This window comes from Canis aureus, chromosome 11 (genome assembly GCF_053574225.1).
Source record: "Canis aureus isolate CA01 chromosome 11, VMU_Caureus_v.1.0, whole genome shotgun sequence".
Taxonomy (NCBI): domain Eukaryota; kingdom Metazoa; phylum Chordata; class Mammalia; order Carnivora; family Canidae; genus Canis; species Canis aureus.
This window is the reverse complement of record NC_135621.1, coordinates 46,959,172-46,973,117: the sequence shown is the minus strand read 5'-3', so window position 1 is coordinate 46,973,117 and position 13,946 is coordinate 46,959,172. Positions and strand designations below refer to the sequence as shown.

Here is a 13,946-nt window from a genome sequence, read left to right as displayed (position 1 = left end):
TGGATTGATTGTCTGCTAAAGTGGGTTTTTTACTTCTCGGTGCTCTGTTCATTTCCTGGCCCCAGGTGGAGGTCTCCCTGCCACCTTTAAGCCCTTTTCTCATACCTCCTGTAGAGAATAAAGCAGCATCCTTTCCTAAGCACTGTATGTAAGTATGAACTAGTGGCTGTGAGTTTTATTTTCATCATGACCATTTATTGGGTGCCTAGAATGTGCCAGACTTTAGTCCAGGTAACTAATGTTAGTGGCTATAACAGCCACCTCCCAGATCTCAGTGGCTTCACACAACAAAGGTTATTTCGTACTCAAGCTCAGCTTCGTGTAGGAAGGGGTAGGGAGTGGGGGCTCTGTTCTGCCCAGACTCGAGGACCTAGTTTCTTTCTGTGGAGTCCTTTCCTTACCCTGGGCCTTGGAATCATTCACTCAGTGCCCTGCCTCCAGCCAGGAATCAGGAGGAAGGGTCCCTTGGAGGATCCCAAGCCCCCCAGTCTGTGTTCAGGCTTGAATGAGGCACCTAGGAGGATATGGAAGAAGCAAGGAGTTTAAGTCTGGCATTCATAAGACACAAGGTACCCCTCTGCTCACCCCGTGGTCACACCAGGAAGTGCGTTATCTTGGGGTACAGATTGGCTTGCCGTGTTAGGGAGACTGAGGCAGGGCTGTTGGCTGCTGGGCACTGGCTGTAGGCGGGGGGCTGCATGTGGGAAGTGGCAGCTGTCTCTCTCAAGTTATTATCAGGAATGATGTGCCAGTGGACACTGTGATGCCTTATTGATCTGTGATCGTGGCTCTCCTGGATTGGGGGTTTTGATGGAAAACTTCCTCTTTCTGACTCCTGTAGTAGCCTCCTCCTCAGGGGCTGCTGATTCATGCTCTGATTCACTCGAGCCTTTCGTCTGACTTTCTCTCCTTTGCTGCCTGTATTTGGAGAGCAGAGAGGCCCGGGGAAGGTTTGCTGGGAGCCTGTTCCCTGTCTACAGCGACAGTGACAGGGTGGGCTGGGGAGGCTGAGTGCCCCAGTTGTATTTGGGCTCTTTGCTTTTGGTCGATTCCGGTAGTTCATCCATTACCTCCATGTGACCTTGAGGAAGTCACCTTGTCTGGACTTTGGTGATATCATCCGTGCAACTCCTCTTTAAGGTTATCCTCAGAAGACCCCCCCCCCCATTGTTTAAGACAGATGAAAATGGAGTTTTGTGGCTAGTTCTTCCCACTCTGCTCCAGTTCAGCTGCTCTAAGAACTTACTGAGCCAGAGGGGCCTCCAGAACTCCTTCTGCACCTAGGAGCCCTGTTCTGTGGAGGAGGAAGGCAGACCTTTTCCAAGACCGGCTTCCTGAGAAGCTTCCAACGTCACGAATGCCATGGACCTACATGAACCACCACATCCCTCCTGTCTTGCTTATGCTCCCTCTGCCATCACCCCCTGCCCCCACACAGGTGGAAGGGACATTACTGGGTTTGCTACCAGGTTGATAATTGGTGTCTTCTTGTCAGAAAGGGTCCCATGTCTTTCACAGAGTGAGAAGAGGCAGTTAGTTTCATGAGTTACTGCTTCTTTCTTTCTTCTTGCCCCCAAGAAAAAAAATTTCCAGTTCCCTGAACAACTCCCACACGCTCTCCTCTTTGATGTAAGTGCAGTTTTTCCTCCTAATGAGCTCTGGTCTTCAAATGGGGCCAGGAGGAAAACTGGGGACCTTGGGAATATAAGAATCCTTGGCAAATTACTTTAAATTAATGAGACTAATCAGGAAAATCGAGTTCAGTTGCACAGATCAGATCTGTGTTCTGGGTCTTGATAACTTAAGTTGCAGATCCTAATTAAATGCCCTAAATATCCATGTAGTGGCTCTGAGGTCCTCTTGACCCAAAAGCTTCTCTGGTCTGTGAACTCTGTGAAATGTAAAATTAATCTGTCAATATTCCCCTTTAAGCATTTCTATCCGCAGGCTCCTGTGATGCCTGTGACACCCTCCGCCCTCCTAGGAGAAGGGACCCTGCAAGGGGAGAGGTAGCAGGTAAGGGAGGTCAGGGCATTCGAGAGCCTCCCTTGGGCTGGCAGGTAGTTGGGGTACAGTTGCCTTCTGTCAGGTGACATGTCTGCACTGTCCCAAGTGTAGGGGAGTGATCACGGTTTCATTACAGGCTGAGCAGGGCAGCCAGGCAGGGCAGTGGAATGCTGCAGACACACTGGGAAGAAGGTCAAGAAAGAGGAGTGCCTTCTTTGAGCCGATTCATGCTCAGGGTGCTGCCTCTGCCTCTGGCCAGCGTGGGGTGCAACTTACAGTGATGCAAGAGGATGACCTTAAGTTGAGACAGGGACCTGTTCCCCGTGGTCACACCCCCAGCATGGCCACCTTCTCCATGTGGTCTCCTCCTGGATCTTTCCCTCTATGTCCAATCTTTTTTTTTTTTTTTTTTTAAAGATTTATTTATTTTAGAGCGAGTAAGCCAGATAGATGTAGGGCTTGATCTCATGACCCTGTGATCACGACCTGAGCTGAAATCAAGAGGCAAGTGCTTAACCGACTGAGCGGCCCAGGTGCTGCAATCTGTGCGCTATCTTTTTAAATGACTATGATCAGAACACAAGTAGAATATTTCAGTAAAAACATGACGCAGAGCTGATGTAAACATTTTCTCATGCTGTTGTCTTTATTGTAGTCATTAAAATAATTAAGCTTTTTATTGAAGTATAAAAATCACTCATGTACAGTTTAATGAATTTTACACAGTAAATTCAGTCTTAAAACCAGCGCCCCAAACAGGAGACAGAGCATCACCAGAGAGCCCACAAGCCTTCTCCTGCCCCATGTGCCCTCTCCAGTCAGTATTCGTCCCTCAAACATATCACTGTCTTGACTTCTGGCACTACGGACTCATTTGGCCTGTGCTTGAACTTTATAGAGATAGAATTCCCTAGATATTCTCTCATGTGACTGGCTTTTCCCCCTTGACATCATTTCTAAAAGCCATCTGTGTTGTTTTGTTTACAGCAGATGGATGCTTGGATTGTTGCTTCGAGTTTGATTACAAATGTTATGCTGTAAATGTTCTTTATACCTTTGTGAACATAAATATGCATTTCTGTTAGCAATTCCTCTCTGAGCTGTATACTAGGTCACAGTGTAGGTGTATGTTCAGCTTGACTAGGTACTGCTAGTTTTCCAGCATGGCTGAGCCATTTCACCCTCCACTGGCAGTGTCTCGGGGCCCCTTTTATTCTACATCCTTACCAAGACTTGGTATTTTCTTTCTTTTTTTTTTTCTTCCATTTTTAGCTATTCTAATGAATGTGCAGGGATCACATGGTTGCAGTTAGTAGTTTCCTGATCACTAATGAGGTTGAAGAAATTGTCATGTGTTTATTAACTTTATCATGACCATTTTAACAGCCATGTGATAGTGTATCTTATAGATACTCCAGAATCCACTTACTTGTAGCTGGGCATTTAGATTGGTTCCAGTGTTTGTCAGTATAAGTAATGCCTCTTTGGCCTGATGACAAGAATTTTGTTTTTGTTAATAAATTTTGATATATAATGTGATAAATAATTTGATAAATTTCTAAAATGCACATTCCACTTAAAAATGTTATCAACAATATAGGTGAACCCTATAGTTTCCCCTAGGTCTGCCAACAAAGCACGTACTCATGAGAAGAACAAACAAACCTCTTTTAGAAGACTACTTTAGATGAATATAAGGAGTATTTAGCATTCCTTTGTTATGAATGAGTTTGGTCACTTTTCCAAAATGTTTACCACATGTATTCCTCTTTTATGAATTCATATCTTTACCACTTGCATTTTTAGTGAGGTGTTTTTTTGTTAATTTGTACAAGCATTATTATAAATTACAGATATTAGTAGTGTAAGTACTTTCCCTGTTCTCTTTACCATTTTCATTGCATATTGTGACTTTGTATGCCTCTTGCTGTCAGCTGCCACTGCCCTCTCGGCTGAGGTGCCCAGGCTAACAGTCCCTAGGTGCTCCAGTGGGAGGGGGAGGAGCTCAGCCTGCAAGAGAAACAGAGTTTGCGCGAGGGCCAAGCACACTTCTGCCTATCATCTGTACCCAGACTCCAGGTATTTCAGATAGCTCACACACTGGGTCCTGAGGTCTGCCCTGACAGTCTCTCTTGACTGAGTCGGAGCCTGGGTGTTCTGTTCCACAGGAAGGCACCCAAGGCCCACGCAGCCACGGCAGGGTAGAGCCCTCTTCTGTTTTTGCACATTTGGTTCTCGCTGCAGCCCTGTGAGACAAGTACAACCAGCCTCATCTTAGACACCAGAAAGCAGAGCCTCAGAGGGGCCCGGCAGTTTCTTCCAGGGCCTGACATTTGTGAGCAGGATGACTGGGACTCAGATTCTCAGCTCATTTTTCCTTAACCACATCCAAGCCACACAGTGAATGCTTTAGGGCTGGTACGTGTTCCCCTGGATCACTCCTGGAAGAGGGGAGTGGGAATGTGCATTTTCTGTTTCTCATTCTTTTGGGCATCAGCAAAAACCTTTGCTTTTGAGCCAAAAGATTAGATTGTTGTGTGGAGCTCAAAGGAACTTATAGTAGCTCTTGGCTTCCCCATATCTTCCCCATATCTCTAGGCATCTCTGATAGCATAAGCATTGCGTTATAATATGCATTCTCAAGAGCTTCATATTTGACCAGCTTGTTAAGTTTATAACTTTCTGTTTTTAGATGATGGATTTGGACGAGCTTCTATGAAGAAATGCCACGTGTCTCAACTAGTCCAAGAACAAACATGTCCAGTAAGTTGCTGGGTGAATGAATATTAACTTGAGAGCAAGAACACAGGCCCTTTGGGGGCACAGGTGTTGACAGACTTTGAGAAGACAGTGTCTGGATACGTGGAAACCTTTGAAAGGAGTGTCTTAAATCAGCTTTATTGTACCATCTAATTATCTTCACTTCTAAAGGTTGGTTCCTTCTAGACACAGCAGGAATTGTAGCATAGAGGGCTAGAAAAACATGAAACTCACTTCTTACTGCTTAACCCACTTCTTAGAGCATAGTGTGTGTTCTGTGCCATGCCAAAGCATCTGGCTGAATCTGTCTGATTCAGCCTGTGTTGGCACTTTGCCCAGAGACTTCTGTATCCATAGCACAGCACTGTCCACTTGAGTCAGTCATAAATGACACACACATGTGTTATAGGAAAGCAAGCCCAAGACCAAAACACATGTGAAGTTTCTGTAGCTCTGGGAAGAAAGCGAACGGGTTGGAGAAAAGTGCCTTTGTCTCTCTAATGTTCTACTGTGCAGCCAGTGGGCTGCAGACCTCTTTGTGTATATCATATCCTTCTGGCAGAGGTGAATTGATTTAATTTTAAAGATTCTAAGAGACTTGTCAACAGAAAAGGCTAATAAAACAAGAAAATTTCAAAAGCCTTCTTTTATGATTATATCTAAACCATCATTTCATGTAGTATGTCTTTGTTGAAGAGATCATGATTTCCTTACATAATCCCATGAGCATATGTACTGGTGGTATTTGAGTGTTAGTGTTGAAGAGCATAGAGGAAGAGGTCACTAGACGGGGCCTAGATCATCTGACTCTCCATTCCTGGCTCCTCACTTGCCCATGTTAGACCCATACTGTCTCCATGAGAGCGCGGTCTCTCAGTCACCATCCGTGTTTCATACCAGTATTTGTGCCTCTTTCTCAGGACTACTGCCACCTTAGGGGACTAGGGCTTGGTGACAGCGCTTCCCGGGGAATCAGGCGTGGTCTGACCCAGGAACAGGAAGTACAACATCACCAATGACATCATGACAGCAAGAGAGCACAGCCCTCGCCATGGCGCCAGGGCCCGTGCGATGCAGCGGGCTTCCACCATTGACGTGGCAGCCGACATGCTGGGCCTCTCTCTGGCAGGTGAGCCTCATAGGACCTGCACTGGGTTTCTGGTACAAGGTCACAACACATAGGTCCCACACCATAGAGGAGCTGGGAGGGCCACACCTGCCTCCTGGGGTACCCTGAGGATAGTCACAATAAGCCCCCAGTGACTGCCCCAGGCTGGAGGGCACCCTGGTGTAACATTCTTCTGGTTGAATCAGGGAATGGGGAGGGAGGAGGTCAGCTCTCTTCCTGGAAACTGCTTCCGTTGCAGTCTGCCCACCGGCAGTTTTCCAGCTTGGGTGGGCACCCCCACAGCTCATTTGCCAGTAGGCGATATGGGAATGTCCACAGTGCCCATCTGGCAAGTGCCTGTCTGGCAAGTGCCCAGGCCATGATCAAAGCCCTACTTGATGTGAATATGCAGAGCTGAGTAGGGAGGGGGGTTTGGTCTAGGAGTCTGAGACTTCTTAGGAATCTCAGAAGCAAAATGTTTAGAAAATGAAGTGATCTCATATACCAGTTTGTGAAGTGGGGGTGGTGGGGAGTAGAATGTTGAGTCTTTTGAATAAAATCTAAATGCCAGGAAAAGTTTATTAAGGGTGACTTTTTTCCCTGTCATTTCTTCTTTATTCAGGAAATATACAAGATCCAGATGAGCCCATTTTAGAATTCAGCTTAGGTAAGTATCTTTTTTAATTTTTTGTTTAAAAATGTATGTTGCTTAAAAACAAAAGCAGGATCTTGGCATGAATTTGTATCAGAAAAGTCACTGCTGTTGAATTGTTTCTAAGATGAAGCCACGAGGTGGGTGTCAATGTCTTGTGCATGGTAGGGAACCTGGAAGCCTCAGGCCTTGGGTCTCTTCAGCATGCGTTTCCTCCAGGCTGGCAGTGGTCAGGGGGCAGGAGATAAGTGCCCACAAGTTGTAAGGACAGCCCCCCTCCTCCTAGGGGAGGGTTGGAGAGGTGTGAAAACTGGTTCAGGGCCAGGGTTGTCAGACCCAGCCATAAGGCCCTGTGCAGTTGAGTTTACTTGTCTAGCCCTTATTCCCTGCTTTGTGAATGAAGGTGATGACACCTAGTGCTTTCTCACTTGGACAGCATCAGAATATCCTAAATACTGCCCTGAATGTCCTAAACTTGTCCTAAAAAACTGTAGTAGAATGTGCTGGCTCTGGAATCAGGGAAGCACGGCATTACTGTGGCTTACCCAAAAGGTCCAACCACCTGGCCCACCAGTTGCAGATGGTTCTTTGCCTGAGCCTGACGTTATCTTGTGTTCCTCTTCCCCTTCCCTTGTCCCCTGGGCAGTGGTGGCCGGGAGGTGGTATGACTTAAAAAGAAGCATCTCCTCAAGAGTCAGATGACTTGGATTCTAGTCCAGATTATTACAAACCAACCACACAGCCTTGAGTCTGTCGCTTGACCTTACTGGACCAGTTTCCTCATGTGCTGTAAGGGATGTTACCATTTGAGAGACAAAAAAGATCATGGTGCTTAAAGCAAAATCAGACAAACAACTTTGACAAATGACAAAATATTTACAAATATAAGGGCATTATTCTCAAATTAATATTACACTTTGAAAGCATCCCCATTTCCAACCGAATGCCCCTAAACAAATTCAGAGGGTTTCCCAACTGTGACTTGATGGCTGGTTCTGCACTGGCAGGGAGTCCTGCATTTTGAACTAGGGACAGGAGGTTGGGAGAAGCAGTGTTTAATCCTGCTGGGATTCCCGCAGCTGCCCACTTCCAACCTCGAGCTTTATTGTTTTTCACAAGTTGTAATACTAACCCAAGAACCTCCAGTTTCACAAGTGAAAAGTGAACTTATTCCCACCCCCTTGTCTTAAGTCATCTCACATGTCAGGAAGAATAAGAAACAGAAACACACACATTGTGCAGTGAGACATTTTTGGAACCCCCAAAATGTAACCCATGAGGAGGAGGGAGCAGATGGAGAGGAGTGTGGTCACACCTTCATGGCTGTGAGGCTGCTGGATTTATCCCAGAGATACTGTGGAGTTTAGAGACAAAAGCAGGGACTTATTGGAAAGTTTGTGTAAGGAAGAGTTTGGGGTTCAAGTTCCCACCACACTGTCAGTCCTGCATGGACTGGTGGTTACTCTTGTAAGAAACTTGGGAGGCAGAGAGGCTCTGGGCTGAGGTCCATCAGCTCAAAAGAGAGTGTGATGAAGGGCCAGAAGTCTACTGAATAGCAGCCCCGACCAAGCCCTCCCCAGCCTTCTTCCTCTTCCCCTAATTTTGCCAGGCTTATTCTTCAGGAAGGAGGCTCTCACTCTGGAGAAAGTAAACCATCCACTTCCACTCCCCTCAAAGACACAAATGATGGCTTTCTGGACCCCAACCAAAAAGTAGGCTGACCAGCCACTCAGGGGCTGTTGTGGAACCCATCCAGCCCACCCTCATACTCAGCCTTCTGATACCTCATTCTTAAAAATGAATGGGCATTCTTTTGTGCATATATAAAGATTGGTTACATGCATACTGGTTGCATCTTTATTCATAATAGCCAACACTGGAAACAACCCACATATCCAGCACCAGGAGAATTCACTATGGTACATGCATACAGTGGAATACCACTCAGCAAGGAAAAAGAAAAGGTACTGATACATACATGATGAATCTCAGAAGCATCGTGCAGAGTGAAAGAAGCCAATTCAAATGGTTGCGGTTGTATATTTATGATTGTTTATGTGAACTCAGGAAGACTAATCCACAGTGACAAAAGACCTATCAGTGGTTGTCTAGGAGTACTGGTGAAGACCAACTGGAAGGAGCACAGGGGACCCTTTGGGCAATGGAAATGTTCTCTCTCTCTCTCGACTGTGGTGGCTATATGGATGTATACATTTATCAAAAGTCATTGAGCTCCACACTTAAAATGGGCATATTTTTTTACATACCCCTCAAAGTTGATTTAAAACAAAATGTGAGAATGGTTAAAGATTGAAGGCTTTTGTAGAAGGCCCACACATGAAAGAAGAAGTAGGAAAAAAACAGAACTTGGAAGAAATGCAGACATTAAAGAAAGTAGAAGAAAATGTCAAAAAAATTTATAGCCTCAAGAAAAGATGGCATATCCATAAAATAAGAACAGGATGCTGTTTAAAAAAAAAAAAAAGAAAAGAAAAACAAGGGCAATCTTAGAAACTTAAAATATGATTTTTTAAAAATACCTTAAAAAGTCAATAAACGTTGGAATATATTCAAGGAATTATCCCCAAAAGTAAAAATTTTGAAGCAAAATAGAAAATGGGAGAGAACTTGAAATGGAAAATTAGCAAATCCAGGAAGCCCGACATTTACAGGAAAAAAAACAGAAAAGGGTGGAAGGGAGGGGAATTACCAAGAAATAAGAAGTCTGTTAGAACTGCAGTGTTTCTGGGTGACAAATGCCTACCAGGGCCCAGCATAATAATTGAAAAAGCCCCAGAACAAGGCACATCCTGGTGAGATTTCAGAGCACTGGGAATAAAATGAAGATCCTTAAACTTTCAGAAGGGGAAAGAAACAAAACAGGTCATATCCAAGGACTGGGGTCAGACTAGAGCAGAGGAGATTCTCAGGGACACTGGGAACTTGACGATGGAAAGGGAGCACCTTTACTGTGAGTGGGAAAATATTTCCAATCTGGAATTCTCTACTCAGCCAGACAGTCAAATATGAGGGGAGAAAGAAACTTACTTCAGCTTTGCAGACTCTCAAACTTCTCCCACATCCTTTCTCTGGAAATGAGTGGAGGATGTGTTCCACCCAAATGAGGGAGTAAATTGAGAACAAGGAAGACATGGGAGCCAGAAAACAGGGCCCAGCACAAGAGAAAAGCGAAGGAAATCCCACTTAGCTCATAATAATATTCACTTAACTTTACTAATGCAGAATATGGATTTAACAAAAAAAACCTTGAGCTAAACTGATCGAGTATAGAGACAGGATGAGAGTTGATGTAACCAAGGTAAAAATCTTCACTCCTGTGATAGAAATCGGGATATTTCTGATTCTTGCAAATCAAGGATGGTACAATAGCCATTTGATTGAGGCACACGGGGGAAAAACAGCTTAAAAAGGTAAGGGTGAGTTTCATCTTAAGTTATTTTTACCACAATGGGGGGAAAAAAAAGAGGATTGAATGGTCAAATATTTTATGTTAAGTTTAAAATTAAAAAGGGCTCATTTTAAAACCTATAATAGAGGAAAATACCCTATCAGAGATAATCACAGTTGGCATTTTGGTATGGATCCTTCCAGAAATATTTTTTTATACCCACACAGTGCTATACAGAATTTTTACTGATTTTTTTTTTTTTTTGCCTGTAGGGGTGATGGGATTATCTACAAAAATGTCACGCTGGTATTTTTTTCATGTGGCAAAATGTCACTGGTATTTTTTCATTGTAATAAACCTGAAATCTGCCCCATCACTTCAGATGCCTACGTAGACTCTACTGTATGGCTGTACCATGTTTATTGTAACCAATTTCCTGTTTAGATTCTTTCTAACTTGCCAATATAGATACCACCCCAGTGAATACATTTGTACATAGATCTTTCACACGTTTTGGTGATTATTTCCTTGAGGTAAATGCTTGGATACAGAATTGCAGTCAAAGAATATGTAGTTGAAATCCATTTTATTGCTTTTGCCTCAACAGCACTTATCCAGCTGAGATTTCAGGTGATCTGGTTGGAGAGATGAGGCATACATGCCAGAGACTCATGACTTCTCTGGGAATATGCCAAAGCAATGTAAGCAACAGACAGCAGATGTGACTTTGGGCTGCTGAGGGAAAGAGCCATGGAAGCCCTAGGGCTAGGAATAAACACTGAATGAGACTTAGCTGTCTAGGGGTTGGGTCTGAAGAGCAGTTACCTACAGGAGGGTGTGTTTTGAAGGTGGCAGTTGGCTGATTACCCCTTACCCTGACACCAGTCTTCCCGGCTTTAGCCACCTGTTATACCTCAATCTGTCCGCTGTCACTTGTGCTTGAAAGACTCAAATGTTCCTGCTTCACGTGGGTATGAGAACCCACATCTGACGAAGGGACAAGCTGAGTGGCCTTCAGTCACTTAAACATGAAGCTTAAGGGAGGACAGACAAGCAAGTGAAATGGTCAAATCCCTGACTCCTGCTGCACCAGACCTAGCAGAAGAAATCAAAGAGAATGTTCAAAATGAATAAAGTGTTAAAGCTTCTAGAAGAAAACAGAGGGTCACTCCCAACCTCAGGGTAGGCAAAGATTTCTCCGTGCAAAAAGCACTAACTCTGTACTTTAGTGTGCTATCACTGCCGTAACACAAATTACCATTGAACACCTTGAAACAACACAAACTTATTTACTTAGGTTAAAATCCAGTGGGTTCAGCGTGGTCTCTGCTTAAGCAGATTCTTGACAAGTTATAAAAAGGAACAACAAGCACATGGTGAAAAAATGCTTTGCATCATTAATCATCATGGAAATGCAAATTCAAACATCCATTAGAACAACTATAGAATAAAGACTAACCCTACCAAATGTTGGTGGGGATGCAGAACAGCTGGAACTCATATACATTGCTGATGGGATTGTAAAATGATGCAGCTACTTTAGAAAACATATCCTCTGCTATAACCCAGAAATGTCACTGTTAAGTACTTATGCAAAAGAAATGAAAGCCCATGTCCACAGAAAGACACAAACAGGAGTATTTATAGCTCCTTTATTTACAATGGTTCACCGCCAGAAACAACCCAATGTCCATTAATAGAATGGATAAATAAATTTTGATACATTCATACAATGGAATCTAACTCATCGGTTTGAAAAAAGAGAGTGATTATCAGTACATGCAACAATATAGATGAATCTCAAATTCAAGAACAGATAAAAGTGATGGAAATCAGAAGTTGGTTGCAAAGGTAGAGGAATTGACTGGGAAGTGTGAAGGGGAAATTTCCAGTCTGGTGTTTTGAAAAAGTTTTTCATCTTGTTTTGGTGCTGGTTGTACAGGTGTGTATGATTGTCAAAACTAATTGAATGGAAAACCTAAGCTCTTTGTATTTTATTATATCCAATAAATAATGAAAATTCATAAAGGCCTGTGAGAAGATAATACACATGGATAGAAAACTAAAATTGTTTTTCCAAAGCAAAAATCAATTTCTATATTTTAAATCACCAATGAGCATTTTTAAAAATGGAAATGATGAGGGCGGGAATCGGCAGAGTAAGGATCTCCAAAGAGCCTCTCCTCCATAAAGGGGCAGTGAGAACACTGGCAAAAATGGTCACAATCAGTTATTTTAGATCTCTGGAAACCGACCAGACTTGCCACAGTCTGGGGAGCATGTATTACTTCTCAAAAAAAGGTAATTGTCCCTACAATTGTGTTGAACTTTGATTTACCATGTATTTCATCAGTTCTAAGATGTGTGTTTTCTCATGTTTTACTTTCTATTTAATCAGAAGGTGTCTTACAATCAATAGCGTATCATAATCTAATGGCCCCAGGTCCTTTAGCTTTCATAGTGCACTTCACAACAGATAGGGTGTTAGATTCAGTGGTAAAATGTGATCATTGTTCCTGTGGGTCACTTATATGCTAGAATGATCTGAGTATTGTCTATTTCAAAATGCTTGTTAGTACAATAAATTTTGCAACTGAAACAGTTCCAAAGGAAACTGTTAGTTCCAAAAAGTAACATTTTTAGTAATCTGGCTTTTTTTTTTCTTAAAGATTTTCTTTATTTACTCCTGAGAGAGAGAGAGAGAGGCAGACAGAGACACAGGCAGAGGGAGAAGCAGGCTCCGTGCAGGGAGCCTGATGTAGGACTCGATCCCGGGTCTCCAGGATCACACCCTGGACTGAAGGCAGCACTAAACCACTCAGCCACCTGGGCTGCCCAGTAATCTGGCATTTCATATGAATCTTATAAGGAGAATAGATGAGCAATGACATCTTTAAAAAAAAAAAAACATGTTTGTGTTGCCACAGATTTTTAAATTTGCTTCCAACATGTATTCACACAGAGACCTTGGCATGCCACAGCTTAAGGCTAGCCACCACAGCCATAGGATGCAGGCATGTGTAGCTGTGTTGATTTTATAAACTCTGTGGCCGCTTAGCTCAACTGGTTAGTTCAGTTGGTTAAGGTCAAACATTATGGGTCATCAAACATTATGGGTCAGACCCTATGTGCGGTTGTGTTCTCTAACCCATGGACACAGAAAGTGCTCTTCAGCTCAGCCTTCCACTGATAGTTAGGGCCTAGTTCTCATGGGAGTGGGAGACAGGTGGAGAAGAGATTGTTTCCAATGGAAAAGGCCACCTCCATGTGATGACTAATTGTCTCATCCCCTTAGTGTCATTGACTTTTTATTTGTTTGCTTGCTTTCTTTGGGTGTGTTTGGAACAGAGAACTAATTAGAGCCTGATTTTAAAGGATTTGTTTCTTTCCTTTCTTGATTCTATAGCTTGCAGTGAGTTGCATACTCCATCGCTAGATCGAAAACCAAATAGTTTTGTAGCAGTGAGTGTAACCACCCCTCCTCAGGCATTCTGGACGAAACATGCACAGACGGAGATCATCGAGGTAGGTACTGCTGGCTCTGACCCTGAAGCTCTGCAATCTTTAAACATCGCACGATGTTTATAGGCTGCGGGTGACCTGAGCGCCCTCCATGGAATCCCAGTACATGGATGCTTTTCTTCACATTCATATGAGTGGCATTATATTTGCCATATCCCTTACAATTATGGATTAGCTATTGGCTGGTTGTTTTTAAACAATGATCCTATGAGGTTATTGCCTTTTAAGAGGTAAAGAGCTCATTCTTCCTTGTCATTTTCATTTGGCTGCTGCTTTTGGAGAATTGTGTTCTTTAATCAAAGTTTGGAGAGCCATTAACTATTAACCAGCCTTCTTACTGGGCATACCCATATTTTTATTGGCTCTTTTTGTAGATCCTTTTGCATTGTGTGTTTTATATTTATATTTTACATTAAATTAAATGATGTGCATTCATCCTGGGACTTTTAGAAATCCCTTTTAGATAATTGAGCACCGTATATGAATTA

General features: G+C 43.3%; 1 protein-coding gene across 15 annotated transcripts in view; it reads left to right on the top strand.

Annotated features, from left to right (window-relative positions):
* INPP4A (inositol polyphosphate-4-phosphatase type I A) overlaps positions 1–13,946 on the top strand; it is a 134,800-nt gene that overhangs the window by 71,109 nt on the left and 49,745 nt on the right. For 14 of the 15 annotated variants that reach the window (XM_077915113.1, XM_077915112.1, XM_077915120.1 and 11 more), the window contains exons 2-5: positions 4,700–4,770; positions 5,688–5,896; positions 6,498–6,542; positions 13,343–13,461. In XM_077915113.1, coding sequence (XP_077771239.1) covers positions 5,791–5,896; positions 6,498–6,542; positions 13,343–13,461 — 270 coding nt within the window. In that variant the 5' untranslated portion in view covers positions 4,700–4,770; positions 5,688–5,790. The other variant, XM_077915109.1, reaches the window with a different exon arrangement.